Here is an 18,942-nt window from a genome sequence, read left to right as displayed (position 1 = left end):
GGAATGATAGAAAAGTGTCGTTAAGAAAACACGACAGTAAAACCATAGGCAGGAATCGCCCGTGGTTGCTACAATCAATGGGGGAAAGTATGATGAGAAACAGGAGGCCGCGTAGTCTCAAAGTATCTTCCCACAAGATACTGATTAAGTACAAAGAGAAAATAGTAACTTTACACTAGAGAAACCTGCAGATACTACCTGAATCAGGCGATCAAGGTCAGCGTCCGCAGCAGTAAAACAGACTGACGTCACCTACTTACTAATGGAATGCAGGGAAAAGGGCACCTGGTGTCTGTTCTGTTCTGGCCAAACGTGCATAACCTCGGTCTGAGCCTAGGGAAACAACAGACAGACCCAAACTGAGGGGCATTCTGCAGATGTAACCGATCAGTAGTTCTCAGAAGTGTCAACATCATGAAAGACTGAAGAACTGACTCCGACTCCATGACAACTATATGCAACATGGATCCTGGATTGGGACATAATTGGGAAAACTGATGAAATTCATATAAGGTCTGTAGATGACTTCACAACCTCGTATCAGTGTTTTATTGTTTCTTCTAGTGTTACGGTCTTGTAGCATGGTAACATTAGGGGAAGCTGGGTGAGGGGTGTGGGGGGAATTTCTGTGCTTTGTTTTTTCTTCAGTTTCTCTAGAAAGGTGAAATTCTTTCAAGATAAAAAGTTAAAAGGGGGGATGGGTTATGTCTTAATTGACAGTGCTTTTTTCTCTTCTGTCGGTACATAAAATGTTAGTGTGAGTTACATTCAGTGGTATCTTAGATATGATAAAATCCGCTGTGTAGAATAAAAATCTCCTCTCTACCCTTCCAAACCATATCCTTCCCTAGAGACAAGCACTGTTCAGCTCCCCTCAATCATATTAGGACTTTTTTTTTTTAGATCTTATTTATTTATTTATTTGAGGTAAAGAGAATGAGAGCACAAGTGGGGAGAAGGGGCAGAGGGGGAGGGAGAAGCAGGCTCTCCACTGAGCAGGGAGCCCCCTTGGGGCTCGATCCCAGGACCCTGAGATCATGACCTGAGCCGAAGGCAGTCACTCAACCAACTGAGCCACCCAGGCGCCCCTTAACTGCGTATTTTAGAATGCTTTCCCTATTTCAATGGAAATACGGAAATACCTCATATTTTAAATAGCTTATGGTGCTCCGGGTATAGATGTCCCATTCTCCTGACATTCATTTAGGTCGTTTCCACTTTTTTTTTTTTTTTTTTTTTTTTTTTTTACTATTCCAAACAGTGCATCCTTGCACCCACTGCCTCATAGTGTATCCTGTGATTGGGATAAATACCTAAAGACAGACTTGCAGAGTTGACAGATACTTGCATTTTTATAAACTACCAAGTTCCGCTCCCAATAAAGTTGAGCCCTCTGCAATCCAACCAAGAGTATATAAATCCAGCCTCAGGGTATATAAAACTCTGTGCTGTTTCCCCACAACCTCACCAACACTGAATGGTTTCAATACTTTGAGTCTAAAGTGAAGAATCAGTCATTCATCTCATTCAACAAAAACGTATCAAGTACCAGCAGAAAAGATTAATGATTGGTTTTGGTGTCATGTAAGGAATGTGATGGGGAAAGGCATTCCGGGTGGAGGGAGTGGTAGGAGTGAAGGCGCCTGCTTCCTGTGGGTAGAATGTGCCCCCCCGGCTCAGCTGGGACCCTCAGCTATGAGTGTCAGCATCCATATGGCTGCCTTAAGCCCAGCAGAATGTGCTGGAAGGATGAGTGTGTGTGTTGTCAGGGAGGCAGTGATTGGGGGGCAATGGAAATTCATAGGCCCAAATCAAGGAGAAAACAGGAGAACTGGTCTAGTTCAGGCTGGGCATAAATCAGGGGGCCATAACTAGAGAGAAGACCTAGAAGCCTAGACCAGCAAAAAGTGCCATCTATCCCCTGCACCCTCCTGTCGGGCATCTACCAAGGGAGGCGGAATATACCCGGAGTGGGGCTTTAAGAGCACGGGCTGTGGGTTCCCCTCCTGGGTGAGCCACAGGGGACCTGCACTAGTCACTCCCACCTTGTGCCTGCCTTTTCTCCTCATCCGTGAAACGGGGATGCTGAAGGAAGGTGCTGTCCCAGGCCTCTCTTCTGTCCCTCTTCTCTTACAGTCCAGTTTCTTCCTGCCCCACAAGGTCTGGTTCACCTGTGTGCTTTCTCCCATGTATACTAACCTCACTCTCTTTCTGTCTTGCCTGTCTTCGGCTTCGGTCCCTGTGTGGCTTGGAGGGACAGTGATGGGTGTTCTGGGCTGGAGAGCTATTCTTCATCGTGCAACCCTGTCCCCGCACGGGCTCCTGGGCACTAACCACTGGTAGGGGTCTCCAGTTGCTGAGACAACAAAGCTCCCCACAGTATATTTCCAAACATCCTCCTCCACTGTCTGAGCAGTGTTTCCACTCAGCAGTTGCTTTATATATATATGTGGGGAGGGACAGAGGGAGAGAGAGAATCTTAAGCAGGCTCCATGCCCGAGGTGGGGCTTGATCTCACAACCCTGAGATCATGACCTGAGCCAAGATCAAGAATCAGACGCTTAACCGACTGAGCTACCCAGGTGCCCCAATCACTTATACTTTTAGCCCGAACTCATCTGAGGGTTTACAGGGCCCAGCCCTCAGCATAGAATCCTATTTGAAGAAGCACAAACCAGGAACCAAAAGTAATTTAAAAAAACGCAACTACTCTTAAAGAATTACCCGTATTCGCGCTGCTCAGGAGCCCCTGTCCCCACTCCCAGATCTCCTCTGTACTGTGACAGGTCTCTGTCATGTAAACAGGCCGTGTTTCCCTCTATTGCAAAAATCAGTGTAGTCTCCCTGCCAATAGGTAGGGATCCCTCCTCGAGCAGGAAAAGAGTTGCCTGAAGTCTGCAGAGGAGGTAAAGGAAGCCCCTAATCACCTATGTTAAATTCTTTTTGTCTCACCCAAATGGGTACCAAAATCTTCCATTGAAAAAGCATTTTTCCATCCATTATCTCTGATGCACTTCTGAGGTAGGCAGAGGAATGCTCAGGGTCCCATTTTGCAGATAAGCATCCTTTCAGTGATTTGCCCAAAATAAGGCTAGGCAGTGAATGACAGAAGAAATACTGGCCAGGGTTCCAAGGACTCCATGCCTAAGCACCGAGAAAGTGGAGGGCTGGAATAATGCCAGGCTTGTTTGGATCTAACTCACTAGGTTGCCTTTAGGGAAGCAGGGATCAGAGGGGAGAAAAAAGGGTGGGGTGAGAGGAGCCATCACTGTTGCTTCCCAGACCCCTGGGGTCACGCCCCCCCCCCCACCTGAGCTGTGGCTTCCTTGCAGGAGGTTGATAGGAATCTCTCCCCCACCCCCCAGCTTTACTGAGATAGAATCGCTATTTAACATTATGTACATTTAAGGTGTACGATGTGTTGATTTCATAAGAAATCTCATTTTCCTTTAACTTAGCATCTAGCTGCTTTTTTTTTTTTTTTAAACCATAACTTTCTTTGGAAGAACCTTCTATGCCAGCGCCCTGTGGGAATGTCTCTGTTCTGCAGCCCCACATCACCACCTGGTGGGCCCTGGGCGGCCTTGTGTTTTCCTTGGGTTGCGACATTTCTAGCTCCCGGGATTACAGGGTTTCTCTCCAGCCCCCTTCCCCACCGCCCCCTCGATCACGGGCCATCTGTCCCTACACTGCCCACTCTCAGCCCTTTCAATAGCACTATCCTTGGGGAGGATGGTTTCATAACAGGCCTGGGTGAGGGGAGGGACACCCCAGTGCTGCCAAAGTGCTTAATCGAGTTGGTTATTCAGGGAAACTGGCAGCTAAAAAAAGTCCTAATGGGAGAAGAGTTTTCCAAGGTGGGGGCCCTTCGTTCAGCTCCCCACGCGGGGGGATGGATGAGTGTGCACGCATCAGAAAGGATGGAAGAGAAAGGGGGGAGGGGAGAGGATGCCTTTCTAAAAATACAGCCCATCCACACTGTGTTAGCTGGTTTCCCCGGAAACCACTGGGAAGAGCGCGCTCCAGCACCACATGGAGGTGCGGGGACCTGGGGGCCTGAGTGGGCAGGGACCTCCCTGCCTGGCCTCCTCGTGCCGGGGATGAGGCTCTCCCAAGGGGGCTCTGCAGCTCGCCGTTAGCTGTCCATGGGGCCTGGGTGACCGGCAGCTCCCAGCCCAACCTCAGCCCATCTAAACCCCAAACTAGACTCAGGTGGGGACCCCCATGTAATCTGGAGGCACCATCTTCCTAATATTCTGGAGGACTGATGCTTCCTGCTTCTAACAGGAGGGAAGGAAGCCCAGGGAACGTCTGGAGCCGCACCCTGGTGTCCTGAGAGTCGGCCACAGAAATAGACTCCATCGGAGACCCTGTGCTCTTGGGTCCCAGGCGCTCACTGACCAACTCTGCTGTCACTGGGCCTTCCACAGGGAGAAGGGACGGGCAGGGGCGGGATGGGCTGGGCTGTGCCTTCTGACCAACCAGCTGTTGGGATTGTCAGCCTTTCGGGGCAGAAGGGAAAGTCCGAGGGCTTCCCCCTTGAGAAGACGAAAATAGAATTGAGGGAGGATGAGCAAATGGGAGGAAGGCTAGGAATCCAACCTTCGAGGGCAGGCGGCTTTGGTGCTAAGGAATGAGCACTGGACCAAAGTAGGGATCCAAAGACCCCATTTCCAGGCGCGGCCCCATCTGGGCATGCCCCAGAACCTCTTGGTTTCCTCATCTCGCCTCCCTCGAGGGTGAAGTTAAATAGCGCAAGGAAGTACTTCATGATCCGTGAAATGCTTGCAAAAAGGAACTGATCGTGATCTTCACAGGGTCTCTAAAAAATGCTGGTTTTTCTACATTTCAGATTGTGGACCCCTGTTTTCAGTCCTCCACCCAGGAAGGATGCCTGTAAACTTTATGATGTTCATCCTTCCAGGCTTGTCTGTGGGGGCTCTTCCTATTTTGTAATCCCGATGATCCTGTATGTTTTATAACTTCTTCCATGTATTAGGACACAAGCATTTCCCCCATGTTATTACATAATCATTCACAAGTGATTGACCCACAGTTTGTCTGGTGCCTTCTTCATGGACATTTAGCTTTTTCTAGTTTATTATTATTATTAGAGAAGGCACTGCGGTGAGCATTCTTACAGATAAATCGTGAGGTGCCCTCTCTGGTTCCCTCTTCGAGAGGAAGAAATCCTCTTCCAGAGAGAGGATTGCTGAGTCCAAGACGTTGAACCTTTTAAATCACTGTAATTCATTCTGCAAAACTGCCCTCCAGAAAGGCACAGCCGTTTATGCACCCGCAGGCAGGACGAGAGAAGTGCGGCCTTCCGTGCATCCTGACCAGCACTGCCAAGTCCATGGGCAAAATATATATATACATACCTTGTTTTAATTTGAATTTTTTTGACTTCTCGTGAGCTTTAATATTTTCTCGTGCATTCGTTGGTCAGTTTTAATCCTTTTACGGATTTCCAGGTCACCTCCTTGGCTAGTTTTTCTCTTGGTGCCTTCTAATCTATGCCGTCATTAAATCCAAGCGCGGATGGCAGCGCCGGGCTCCACAGATTGTCTCTGCCTCCCCCGCCCCCACCACGGGCTCCTCCAAATAGACACACCCAGGCGTGTGTGCATACACACATGTGCACCTATAACCCTTTCCTGAGGTTCAGACTGAAGGCTCAGAGTCTCCCAGGGACACCCAGCCGTTAGGGCCTGGGCCCTGGCGTCTGGTGGCTGTGGGTTGACCTCAGGTCATCCGTCCCTGCTGCTGGCTGGTTTAGACCAGCACCCCCTCCTTCAGCATCACTGTGCACTCTCCTTGCCCCACTCCCAGGACCATCCCCAGCCACGCTTTTCCTCCGAGGCCCCAGGACAGCCCTTGGTTCTGTTCCTCCCTGTGCCCTCCAGGACCCCACTGTCCACTTCCAACCACCGGGGGCTTCTGTCTGCTTCTGCACCTGCATTTGGCTTCCCCACACTCATCCTTCTGCATCTCAATGCATGCAGAGCTTTCCTTGAAATTGTTTTAAGAATCATCCTGTGGTGCTTTTTCTCTTTTTTCTTTCTAAACACGTTTTAACTTTTGAGAGCAAATAATATAATGACCTCCTCTGAGCTAAACAGGTGGATCTTGCAGATGAAGCCTCGCTGCCCCTGCGAAGCCCAGCGCTGGGGCTGCACTTAGGGACGCGGTTGGGGGGATGGAGTGGTGGGTGTGGTCCCGTGTGCCCCTGCCCGGCCTGGGCTTGTGCTGTCGTCCTCCCCTGGGGAGATTCAGCAGCAGGGCCCAACTCTCGTCCCCCCTCCCTCCCTAGGTCTCCTGCTCCACGACGTGACCATGGCCGGGCTGCAGGAGCTGCGATTCCCGGAGGAGAAGCCCCTGCTCCGGGGCCAGGAGGCCGCCGAGCTGGTGAGTCGCCCCTTCGCGGTCCCGGGGCGGAGGGCGCCACCTCGTGGCCAAGAAGGAAACCGCGTGCCTTCCCTCCAGCCTCGCCGACCCTCCGTGGGGAGCGGCGCCGGGAGGCCTCCCGCCACCCTGAGACCCAGCCCACCGCGCTGTGGCTTTGGCTGTCTTCGAGGTTGGAGGCTCTTTAGGAGAGTTATTCCCATTTCAGTGAGGAGAAAACAGGCGCAGAAAGTTAAGTCGCTTGGCCAAGGTCGCAGAGCTACTCATGGTTCTGGGAGGCCCTGGAGCCCCAAGATGGTACCCACTGGGCAGTGGCAGGGCCTTTCCTCATCCGCCGCCTTCTCTGTCTTTCCTCACAAGCGTCTGAGGGCAGAGGGCAGGCATGACCCACAGTGCCATCAGGAGCAGTGGGACTGTTTTGTCCCGGAGGATTCCCTCCCGGGCACCGAGGGTTAGATTCCAGAGTTGTTTCTACCCCACATTTTCTTGTGGTGGTGATGCCTGGCGCAGCCTCCCTTTCCCTCCCTGCAAGGAAAAGCAATGGGTCCACTGCTCGGAGAATCCTTGAGTGTCGGGACCCCGGGTCTCTGCTGGTTGTGCCGCCCACCCCTCATTTTACAGGTGGGGAAGCCAGGAGCCCAGTCCCCGAAACTTCGGCACACTGGTGTCTGCCATGCCCTCTCAGCTTCCAGCCAGGAGCTGAGTGTCTTGTGTTGGGACAGAGTGGCCGGCTGGGGCTCCAGGGGCCCAGCCACACCAGGCTGGCGGTCCTGCCCCTTATCTTCAAGTCAGAACCTTGGGTTAACGGACAAGACCTGAGCATGTGGGGGCCCCCAGGAATGGTCAGGGGGCGGCTGGTGAAAACTGTTCCAAGGCCCCCCATCTCCTGTCATGGAGCCTCCCCAGTGCCCTCCTTACTCTACAGGCTTTTAAAATACATCATGTCCCTTTCTGCTTAAAGCTGGCCCGTGGCTGCCACCTGGGTCGAGCTACAAGCACAGTCCTTCTCAGGCCCAGGAGCAGGGCTGCACCCCACCCCCAGCCTCCTCTCCTGCCCAGGGGCCCGCTACTCTTCCTGGAACCAGCCAGTCATGTTCCAGCTGCTGCTGCCCCCCGGGATGCCTAGCTCCAAACTTTTCCTCGCTTTATCCAGGCTCTGACCCAGTGCCCCCTCCTCAGAGAGGCCTACTCCGACACCGAGTCAGATCCTGACACCCTGACAGAGACGCTGTCCGTTTCATTCCCGGTCTCCCCAGGGCCTAGCCGAGCCTTGCTCCCCGAATGCTCTCAGTGAATAGGGTTGGGTCATCCCGGATTGTGAGGCATCTTGGAAGAAGGAAGTTTCCCAGAACTGTCTGAAAAAGTCCCTCCTCCCCACAACCACCCCCCATTTCGAGGCAAGCAGAGACTGGCCTCCTTGCGAGGCTTGGTAGGGGGTAGACAGTGCCCTTGGGGACTCCTGCACCCCACCACAAGGGCTGAGGCGTGGGGGTTAGGGAGCGGCTGCCCGGAGGTGCTGCGTGCAGGTTCCAGGTGTCTGTGGGCGGCACAGAGATCTGAGGGCACCCTGGCCTCCCGCAACCTTGCCTGGCTCTCCCACCACTCACCTCCACGGGGCACCCCAAGAGATGCCCCCACGCCCCCTCCCTGCCAGCCTGGCCCAGTCCTTACTGCCCCTCCCACCCTGACTTGGTGAGCGTGGCCCCTCTGGCCAGCAGCCTGGCTCTGCCTTCTGGCTGCGGCATTCGGTGTGCCCCACTTCATCCCACCTGGACCCGGGCCGGGGTTTGCCACCGTGACGTGCCCGCCCTGCGAAGGGTCTGCGGTTCAGCCCTGAGCCCCCCCCCCCCCCCGCTGTTTCTCTCCTCTCTCGGCTCTGCACACCCCATGCCCGAGACCTGGTCACATGTGCATTAACAGCCCCATCCCCAGCGCCCAGCATGGCTGCGGCAGATTCTCATGACCTCACTCTTCGCCTTCCAGAGCCATTCTCGCTCTCTCTCGCTCTCTCTCTCTTTCCCGGCCGTTCCCCGAGTCTCCTTTTCTAGCTGCAGTGCAGGAAGGTGTCTGGCCCCTCACTTCTTAAAGCTTCTGCGGTCTGCTGGATGCAAATTTTTTGAGTCCGGTGGGGAGCGCATAGTTCCACGTGCTCACCCACCATCACGCTCACCATTTCAGGCTTGCTTGCCTGTGAAGACTTGGACACCAGGCGTGTCCAGGGCTCCATGGGGAATTGTTGCTCCTTCTGCCCATGCCCGTGCCTGCATCCCCATCCTCCGTGTCCCCCATCCTCCGAGGCCGCTCCTGGGCCTCCCGCCAACGGGGCCCTCTCTCCCACCCATCTGCCTCTGCGTCCGACTGTTCCTGCCCTTCTTCCAGGACCTCCCGGGGCTCTGGATTGGCTTCTATTATTCCTGCTGTTTCTTGGTTTGGGATCCTGCCCCTCCAAGGCTTTCCCATCTCCCGGGGACCCCTGGCCCGCTGAGAGCGCACAGTGCACCCCACCAATATCTGCCTCATCCTTTGTGTTGATTTTGTTTTTCACAAAACTGCTTCCTCCTCTGCACCCTTAGCGTCTCGAGTATAAAAATCTCTCCTATCTCTTTCTCTGCCCTCTCGCTCGGGCACGATCTTTCTGTAAGAGGATTCATCAGGAACCAGCCTCGTCCCCTTCCCGGAGACCCCCATCCCCTCCCTGAGAGGTTCAGGAGGGGCTGGCCACCTCCACGCTCTCCCCCCCACAAGGAGAACCCCCCCCAGGCCCTGGAGGAGCCAGAAGGTGAGGCCGGAGGACAGCCATTGTGTGTGAGAGAGCCCCAGCCGCAGGAAACCTGGCTTTCCTCTTCGGGTGGGAGACCCTCTACAGCTGTCTCATTCTCTCCCCCGCCCCCACCGCCCTAACTGCCAGAAAGCAGGTGGTTGAACTTTTCCTTATTTTGAGAGTAAAACATCCAAATTGCTGGTTTTCACTCTTTTCCTTTTAACTCCCATGATTTGGGGTCATCTTCCGTCTTGTACATTAGCAGCGCCCCCCTTGTTTGGCTGTCCTCTGATGACATCCTGGTCCTAATCTGAGTGTCTCATTTATCCATGTATTTGTTCCGTAGAGCCGTAGGGAGCTTGTGCAGCATACAAAGTCAGGTACAGAACGACAGCTAACACCGCGCTTCTCTTTAATCCTCGAGGACATCGAGAATCTGAAGCTAGATGGCCTGCCCAGTTTGTCCCAGCCGAGCGGAGGGGAGGAGAGGTTTCTAGACAGACACACTAGAAAGCAAGGCAGAGGCCCAGGATCTCCTCTCCCCTCTTGCCCCCATGAGGTTTCCTTCCCTAGACCAGACCCGCAGAGGACACACATATGGGGTTCTAGCCCCCCTCTTCCACTCCGCATTGCTGCTGCCTTGCAAACTGGGTGCTTCTGAGCTGAGTTCCCCTCATTTGCAAAGTCAGACTCGTTCATCCAGATCTGTCTGGGTTTGGGGAGCCCATTCCAGCCCAGGCTTTATGGTGAGAGCAGAGCCAGCCGTGGTCCCGCCCCCCTGGCACTTGCAGCCCAGCGGGAAGGATGGGCACCAGCAACTCCCATGGTTCAGTGTCAGTGAGCCTGAAAGCAGGGGACCTCTGTGCTTGGAGAGCACAAAGCAGGCAGGTCTGGAAAGGCGGGAGTAGCAACAGATCCAGACAGAGCCTTTGTGCAGCTTGGAAAAGCCCCAAGTTCCTCCCTCGCTGCGTGGGTCTCTGCTTCCCCATCCCTACTGTGGGGTGGTTGTCCTGCCTACCTCTGCCCTCCTTCCCCGGCCTCCACCGCAGGGGTGCCCCAGCGGCCTGACCTTGAGAGAGAGAGAGAGAGAGAGAGAGCGTGCGTGTCTGTCGGCAGGGCAAAGTAACCCACGGCAAGGATTTGGCTTCAGAGATCCCACCACTTTCTAGCCATGGGACTCAGCCTCTCTAAGCCTCACCCTTCCCACCTGTAAGATGGACATCTTCCCATTTTAAACTAATAGGTAAGATTGATAGGAGTAACTACTTGTAGGCTTATCCATCAGGCACCTAACTAACCCGCTGCCTGGGAAGCCCTGGGTCGCCTTTGTTAATATTAAGATGGATTGGGGAGCACAGCAAGTGAGCCTGCTCCAGGCTGAGCCCCCCGGAGCCCCCTGGGCCAGCCAGGGCCTACCATGCTGCCCCTCTGTTTGCCTTCCCGCAGGAGAACTCTGACACCTTCCTCTTGGCCGTGGACACAGACTGGAAGGTAGGTCTCAGCTCAACCCCCCAAGGTAGGGGACTGCCAGCCCCCTGCCCCTGACCTTGTCCCGGCCCCTGACCTTGCCCAGCCTCATCCCAGAGGAGGGTCACGACCCTTCTGTGCAGGCACCTCGCAGCCTCCAGGACCCCCCCCCCCCCCGCCGCCCCATTCAGCACAGCTTTCCCTGCCCCCTGCTCAGTGGAGACATGCCGCTGCTTCCCTGAATGGGACTGAAGCAGGGGTGAGGCCTGGGGGAAGCGAAGATGGAGCTGGGATGCTGTCATCTGAATCAGCACTTTCCTCCAATGAGGAAAATCTCCAGTGAGGTTGGCGCTCTGAAATAGCTCCCGTTTCCATGGAAACTGTCGCCGGGACAACCGTGTCCTCTTTAGTTTGATGCCAGGTTCCCTGTGAAAATCGAACTTGTTCTTTGTGTTTATTCCTCTGCCCTGGTGAGTTCGCTCACTTGACCAGCCATTTCTTCCCTCTGAGCCCCATCGTGGCCCTTTACATGCGGGCCTCAGAAAACATCTGAGGGCAGACACAGTGGGGAACCTCGGCGGGGTTCCAGAGCCTTGCTGGCCATCAAAAGCTGCTGAACAAAAGCAGACCCTTCTAGGGCCTTCCTCCTGGCTAGCTGGAATGCCCCCGCCTGGGCCTGCCTTCCATTTGATTTGGTTCCGTCTCGGAGCCCCATGACTGCCCCAGCCTCCGGGTCTGGATGCCAGGGTGATGCGAGAGGTGGGGTGGCCTGCAGGCTGCGGCGGGGACCCGGATCCCAGGCCTGTGCATCAGGCCCCGGGTCACGTGTCCCTTCAAGGCGACCGGAGGAGGCTTTGGAGTAGCTCATGTGCATGTACCCCGCTCCCCTGGGAGCACCGGTTCCAAACACAGAGGGCTCTGGAGCTGAGGACACCACGGGGTCTGGGGAACAAACGGGAGCCCAGGAGGAGGGAGAGGAGGGACGTGCCCGGGAGATGGCCCAGGCTCAGCTAGGGATCAGCGCGGGCCCCTCAAGGGGGCCTTCTCGTCCTCGCAGCTCAAAGGAGGACAGGAACATATGGACAAATGGCCCCTTTGCCCCAGGAAGGGGCTGGAGAAATAAAATCCCAGAGCAGCCAGCCCCTGCCTGACACCAGGCGGGACCCGCCAGACCAACGGTGCCGACTGCCAGGCCCCCAGAACACACCTGGGGGGCATGAAAGGGGCGAGGGGAGTCCTGGGGTCCTTTGCCCCTGTGCTGGTGGGCCGGGCCTAGCGCAGGGCTGGGGCGGGACCCTTTGGTGAAGGGCAGCAGGTGTTACAAGGCACCTGCCCCTCTCCTCCACTTACGCCTCCCAGAGGCTGCTGCCCTTTTTTTTTTTTTTTTCCCCCCTAGAAAAGCAGCTGAGAGGATGCATGACCCTTATCTGGGCCAAGGCCTGGCAGGGATTTTCTCCCCTTTCATTCCTTGCCTCAGTGGACCCAGCCAGTCGGGGAGGCAACACAAACAAGAGCCCGACAGACCTGGGTCTAGGGCCCGTCCCTGCCACTTGTGGGCCACGTGACCACCAGCACACCTTATTATAGGGTAGTGTCACTACCTTCTTTATACAGTGAGGACAGAGAGCTCGCACCTCCCCGGGTGTTTGTAGGGTTGGGAGCGATGCCCGAGGCCCAGCCCTCAGATCCCGAGCTCCCTGTGACTGTGGGCACCCGAGCATGGAGTCAGGGGCAGGTGGCCTGTGTGCGGTTCCTGGTCCTGTGTGATGTTGGGCAGGTGACAGAACCTCTCTGTGCTTCATTTTCCTCGTCTGTAAAGTGGATGTTAAGAGGATAAAATAAGGTAACGCGTGGAAGGCATTTGAAAGAGGCTGGCAAGTGGCAGATAAGCTAATAAGCATTAGTTCCTCTTGATAATGTGCCCTCAGGCCCAGCGTGCTAAGGTGCTGGTAAGCTCCGCGTTTACTAGCTGAGAGGGACAGTTACTTCTCTGTGCTTTAGTTTTCTCATCCTTTTCCATAGGTGTGAGGCCTGTGTGTTACCCTTGCAGTTACCTACGCCGATGACACAGCTGTTCTCCCATTTACTGATGTGGAGGCCCAGAGAGGTTGACTGACTTGCCCAGGGTCACACAGCAGAGAAGTGGCAGAGATGGGACTGGGCCCACGATTTGGCCGGCAGGACCTGAGCCTGCCTCGTCTGGCCACAATCCAGGGAAGGGACCAACAGTGTGGAGAGACGCACGGATTGCCCCGTTTCTCCCCAGTCAGGGCCTCGGCAGCCATGAGGTCGGGTCTGGAGCTCCGTCACGGAGGTCTGTCTTGTCTTCATAGCAACTCTCAGGAAGGCCCGACTCCTGTGTTACGGTTGAGGAGGCTGAGGCCCAGAGAAATTACAAAGCCTTACCCGGGGTTACCAGGCTAGTGGGTGGGGGAGCAGGGACTTGAGCTCGGGTCTGTGGATTTGAAGCCAGTGAGCTGAGCAGAAATGGGGGCCGTGGCTGGGAGTGGGCAGTATCCAGGTTAGCTTCTCCCCGGGGTCCAAGGGTGGCAGAGCCCCTCAGAGGTCAGAGGTTGGACTGGGCATAAGGTTGGATGGTGACCGTGGAAGAGCAGGGGGTTCATGGCGGGAAGAGTGGGAGGACAGCCCTCGCCCCCTTTGGGGAGCAGGTAGGAGGAGTAAGTGCATAGGGCAGGAGCCGGGCTGTACCAGAGTGGCTGTGGGCAACAGGGAGCATGGCCAGTCCGTGAGGGGCAGGGTGACACCCCGTCCTGCGCCCTGGCTGCCCCAGGGGAGCACAGAGTGCTGGGCCCCCAGAGCCAGAGGTCACAGATGGGGCAGGGCAAGTTGTCGGTGCGCCCCAGGCGGAGGACATGGCTGGGAATAGCACACATGGCAGGTGTTAACCAGGTCCCTGGGCACCCAGAGATGGGGTGGTGACCCCCTCCCCCCAGGGCTGCCAGCCAGTGTGCAGGGCTGGTGGGACAGGGGGGCCCGAGTGGCGTGTTCCTTCCTGGGAGAGACAGAATGGGGACACAGGCGCCCAGCACCCTCCTGAGTTGCTCCTGCTTCCCTCAATCCTTGGACTCCCTCCTGGGCTCCCCTCCCTGACCTATTTCCTCTCCTCTCCTCTGCCTCCTCCTTCCCAGTTTACTCTGCCTGTGGGTCTCTAGCCATCTCCCCGCACAAGTCCTTGCTGTTCAGGACGACAGGGCATGGGGCCTGCGGTGGCCCGTGCATCCTGCCCCCCACACTGGCTGGTCCCAGGACAGAGAGCTGGGCGGGGGGGGGGGGGGGGGTCTGTGGGAGGTGGGCACGTCCGCTCTGGCAGGCTGACTCCCGTTCCCCCTCGGCCTTGGTGGCCTCCGGCGCTTGCTGGAGGATGGGGGTGGGGAGGGCACAGCTGGTGTGTGTGCCCCCCGGTACCGCTGGCCCTGCCTTCGGCCCCGGCCCCCTGCCACCAGAGCCCCCATTTTAGCGCCGTGGGCAGGCTCCGGGCATGCCTGTGGGTGGAGTGGGGGCTGCCCTAGGGGAGGCCCTGGAGAGTGGAGAAGGAGCAGTCCCTGGAACAGGGTCAGGACAGAAGGTTGCCCCAGACAGTCACGCCCCCATCCCTTCAAGGTTAAGTGATCCAGACCTTCCTGAGGTGGAGGCTGGGCTTCGGGCCCTCTCAGGCCCTCCCCGCTTCCCAGGGAGGGGCGTCAAGGGCTGAGCCCGTCTGGGGCGTGCCGGTGTGCGTGTCCGTGAGCGGCCCCTGCGTACCTGACACAGGGCGCACCCGTATGGGGAGCTTCTTGTCTCGGCTTCCCAGGCCCCGCGTGCAGCTGCGGCTGTCGGGGGTGTGTGCCTGTGTGCTGGGGCGGCCGGGATGCAGGGCCTGGGGACCAGCAAGGATGCTGTGTTGCCGAGGGGTGGGGATGGGGGGCGGGGGGACTTCAGAAGCCAATGAGAGCCAGGTTCGTCTCCCACCCGCCAATCTGGAAGCGGGGGCTCGGGGAGAGCGAGTGGCTGCGCAGAAACCCCGCAGGGAGGCGGGGCCGGCCTGGGCCGCCGGGCTCCGCATATAAGTGGCCCGGGAGCGGCGCCCCATCACAGCGCCGCCGTCTCCCCCTCGCGCTGCCCCCCCCCCCCGGACCCTGGTGACTCAGGCCTTTGTTTGCCCTGCCTGCTAGAGGCGGATCGCCTTGTCGCTGGGCAAGATGCCGGAGTGCTGGGATGGGGTGAGTGAGGGCTCTGGGGGCGGCCAGGTGGGCAGGGAGGAAGGGACAGCCCTCTGCCTCTGTCTGGTGGCGGAGCTGCTTTCGGTCGCCTCACCTTGTGCGTCCCTGTGTCCTTGTGTCCCTGGTGCCCCTGGCCTGCAGCAGCGGCTGGGGCTTAGCCGCTAGTCAGGGCCTGCGGGGAAGGGATGAGATCCGCAGAAAGTGGAACGCGCTGCGTGACCTGTCTGCAAGCCTGGGTGGCCTCCCACTGACAGTGTGCCCTTGGCCTGGCAAGTGCCCGGCTGGCGTCGCCGCGCGCCTGTGACCACCTCAGCCCTGGGGGAGGCTCCGTTCCCTGCACGTGTCGGGCGGTCTACCTTCCTGACCCCGCGAGGGTTGTCCTGGTCGTTTGGGCGGCTGCACCAGAGTGGGAACGGAAGGACAGCCGCTTCCTTCCTTAGGAGATGCTTGCAGCCCCGCCGCGGTCCCCAGGGAGCTGCAGTGCTAGTCCGGCTGAGGCGGGGAGGTCTGGGCGGCGTGCTAACCCGCCCTTCAGGCTGAGGTCCCTGCAGGGGAGGGGACGAGGAGGGCGTCTCAGCGTCTTATTTAGTGGGTGGGGAAGGGCAACGCTGTAGCCCTGATCCTGCGGGGGGTCGGGCCCGGGCAGCAGTGCCCAGGGGTGCTGTTCTTCCTCAAAGAGGGAGCAGCAGGGGCACATGTTCCCTCCACCCCCACGCCCGGCCTGCCCTGCCGGGGCACAGACCCCCCGGGCCACCCCGTACCCCGGCAGCGACGTCAGCGCCTACCCCGGGTGCAGTCCCGGTCGGCCGAATTGCTGATGTGGTTGATGGAATGAATGGTACTAGCCGGCCCCCTCCAGCCCCTCACCCCCTCCCGCGTGCTGAAACCCAGCTGGGAGCGCCCCCCCGCCCCAACTCTCAAGGTCATGGGCGAGGGGAGACCGACCGGCCGAGAGAGGACGTCAGAGCCCCCTCCCTCGCTGCGGCAGGACGGCGCCCACCTGGAGGCTGGGGCTCTGACGTCACCGGGAGCCAATGGGAGCGCTCGGTCCTGGGGGCTGGGGGCTCAGAGTGCTTTGGCCTGCGGCCGTCGGGTCGCCCCCCTTGTGCTGCACCCCGAGGGCCGGGGACACTCGGCTCCTATCTGGCTGAGCGGGTCAGGGCTCCCGGGTGGGTGGGGGAGGCGGTTCAGCCAAGTCATTGGGCCGCGCGGGACCAGCAACCGGGCCATTGCCCTCAACAGCCCATCCCGCCGCGGGCAGCGGAGCCTTTGGGGGCGCGGGGGGACGGGGAGCAGTGCCTGAGTCCCGCGGCCCAGGGGCTGCTGATGGTGACGCCGCGGTCACAGCAGGGCTAGGAGGGGGTAGACCCCCCTCACGCACAGCCACGGGTGGTGGAGGTGTGTGGGTGGAAGACTGCCGCCCTGGGCCCTGACTCGCACCCGGCGGGGCTGGTGCTGAGCCCCACCGAGAACCGCCCTTCACGCCGCGGGAAGCGCATTGCAGCTCTTGTGCAATGGGCGCCCCTCCTGCGCCCCAGCCCCTGCCCTCCAGAGCTGAGAGTAGTGTGGGGGCTGGTGGAGGATGCCGCATGGCCCCCCCAGCTGTGGAGAGCTGCCTGCTTGGAAATCTGTGGGGTGGAGCCTTCAGGACACATCCCTGGCCTCTGAGGCTGGCACCTGGCAAGGCCTGTTTAGCCCTCTCTGGATTTGACCTTGGGCAAGTCATTTCTCCTTTCCCAACCTCAGTTTGCTCCTTTGGAGCTTGGGTTCTTGTGAGAAGAAAACAAGACACATGGAAAGTGGCTGGTCAGCCGTCAGTGAGGAGGAAGTGTTCCTTGTTTTGATGGCCCTGAGGGAGGACAGGCCTGGGATGTGGGGAGGCTGGGGTGGCCTTGGGCCCACTTAGAGGACACCGGGTTTACTTAACAGGGCCTCACAGCAGAATTGTGGCTCCCAGCGTGTGGCCTTTGGCTGTGGTGTTGATGCCACCTTGTCAGTCCCCGCTGGAGACACAGGCCTGAACAGTGTTCCTCTGAGCCCTGACCCAAGAAGACCAGACCCCAGGAAGCTGTCTCCTGCCTCCAGAGTCCCCCTTCTTCTGTCAGGAGCAGGAACTTGGGTTCTGTCTGAACCTAAGTGTCCTCCATGAGCAAAGTGGGGGAAATGCATGCATAACATGCTTGGCACTTGGCACACATTTGGGCGGGGGAGGGGGGGTGTCAGTCATGTCCTGCCCTTGACTTTAGCCCCATCTCCCACTCACACAGCCAACTCACAGTGTTCCCTGTGGTGCAGGGCAAGACTGTTAATTCAGCTCTGACTGACCCTCTTGGAGTCTGTCCATCAAGTGGCCAAAAGTGACTAGTTTGCAGAGGGACCAGCCCCCAGGGCACCTTCCCAAGGCTCAGGGATGCCTGAGCACATTGGCCTCCTCCTAGAGCATCTAGCGCCTGTTCTCGAAGGACTGGCAGCCCCAGGCCACAAAACCAGGGGCGTGAACTCAGGAGGATTCCAGAGTGGTCACTGCAGAAGGCCTTTGGGGTGGGGGTGGGGGTCTAACCGTGCGCTGCCTGAAGGGAGGCCTTGGGGGTCCCGGGGAGGGGCATTCAAGGCGGAAGGAACTATAGGAGCAAGAGTGTGGAGGTGGGGACCAGGGGCGGGCGCGGAGGCTGGAGGCTGGGCTTGGCCGACATGGGGGTGGGGACTGCAAATTCCAGGCCGGGCTGCAGAGCAGCCCTGAAGGTTCTGAGTGGAGGAACAGGGCGAGGGCAGGACTCAGGCTGGGGTGGCCACACTGTCCTGGAGGGGCTGCAGTGACTCGGAGAGAATGGGCTTCACTGGACCCTGCAGGGCTGAGAGCGGCAGGGCCTGGGCAGTTAGCGGACTTCCCTGTGCACGCCAGCGCGCGGTGCCCGGCGCCAGACACCTCTGGGAAGGGATGCTCCATCTGGTCTGCTCTCCCGGGGGGTGCTGCTGGGGGGCGGTGAGAATAAGATGCCCCCCTGCTGGGAGGTAGGGGCCCCACCACAGGCCCAGCAGCCCTCAGGCTGCCCCACAGCCGGGAGCGAGGGCTGCCCAGAGCGTCCCGTGCTGTCTCCCCTCCAGGAACATGACATTGAGACACCTTACGGCCTGTTGCACGTCGTGATCCGGGGCTCCCCCAAAGGGAACCGCCCTGCCATCCTCACCTACCATGACGTGGGCCTCAATCGTAAGTGCATCCCGGCCCCATCCTGCCTGCTTCGGCCTCCCTTCCTTCCCCACAGGGCCCCCAGATCCCCACTCACGCTCAGGCCTGTGACCGCAGCCGTTTGGGCCTCCGTGTCCCTGCTGGCCCTTGAGGCTGATCACGCCCACCTTGCCCTCCCTCTCAGGCCCGCAGGCCTCCCCACCCTTTGCTGAGACACAGCTGACAGGTGTGTCTTTGCAGACAAGCTGTGCTTCAACACCTTCTTCAACTTCGAGGACATGCAGGAGATCACCAAGCACTTCGTGGTGTGCCACGTGGACGCCCCTGGTCAGCAGGTGGGGGCGTCGCAGTTTCCCCAGGGGTAGGTACCGGGGAGCCCCCCCGTCCAGATTTCCCCAGCTCTGTGGCCCAGGCTGCACCCGGCCCTGACCTCCCCCTCTGCCTGCAGGTACCAGTTCCCCTCCATGGAGCAGCTAGCCGCCATGCTCCCCAGCGTGGTGCAGCACTTCGGGTGAGTCCCCACCCAGACCCTGTCCCTGGGCTGGGGGCCGGAGGGTCCCCCCACCCCCCCGCCACTGCAGAGCCAGCGGGCACCAGCTGAGGGCGGTCGTGGGAAGTGCCTGCCCTGGCCCTGGAGTGACCGGCCATGCTTTCCACCAGGTTCAAGTACGTGATTGGCATCGGAGTGGGAGCCGGAGCTTATGTGCTGGCCAAGTTTGCAGTGAGTCTCCCTCCTCCCACCCCCTCCCGGGGCCCACGGCTCCCTTCAGCCACAGGAACATTTGCTCTTTCTTCCTGCTCCTTCCCCTCCTCCCAACTTGCTCTTCACTTAGAAAATCCCTTTGCTTTTTTTTCACCCAAGGAAATTAAAAAAAAAAAAAAAGTTACTTTTTCCATAC

General features: G+C 58.4%; 1 protein-coding gene across 5 annotated transcripts in view; it reads left to right on the top strand.

Moving 5' to 3' along the window:
- Positions 1 to 18,942, top strand: part of NDRG4 (NDRG family member 4) — a 35,119-nt gene that overhangs the window by 9,542 nt on the left and 6,635 nt on the right. For 3 of the 5 annotated variants that reach the window (XM_036124297.2, XM_036124293.2, XM_036124292.2), the window contains 6 exons: positions 6,314 to 6,408; positions 10,613 to 10,657; positions 17,959 to 18,064; positions 18,284 to 18,404; positions 18,492 to 18,554; positions 18,704 to 18,764. In XM_036124297.2, coding sequence (XP_035980190.1) covers positions 6,337 to 6,408; positions 10,613 to 10,657; positions 17,959 to 18,064; positions 18,284 to 18,404; positions 18,492 to 18,554; positions 18,704 to 18,764 — 468 coding nt within the window. In that variant the 5' untranslated portion in view covers positions 6,314 to 6,336. Of the gene's footprint in view, positions 1 to 6,313; positions 6,409 to 10,612; positions 10,658 to 14,705; positions 14,854 to 17,958; positions 18,065 to 18,283; positions 18,405 to 18,491; positions 18,555 to 18,703; positions 18,765 to 18,942 lie in introns of those variants that run through there. The other 2 variants (XM_036124296.2, XM_036124295.2) reach the window with 1 other exon arrangement.

Source organism: Halichoerus grypus, chromosome 15, assembly GCF_964656455.1.
Source record: "Halichoerus grypus chromosome 15, mHalGry1.hap1.1, whole genome shotgun sequence".
Taxonomy (NCBI): Eukaryota; Metazoa; Chordata; class Mammalia; order Carnivora; family Phocidae; genus Halichoerus; species Halichoerus grypus.
This window is presented reverse-complemented; position numbering and strand designations above follow the sequence as displayed.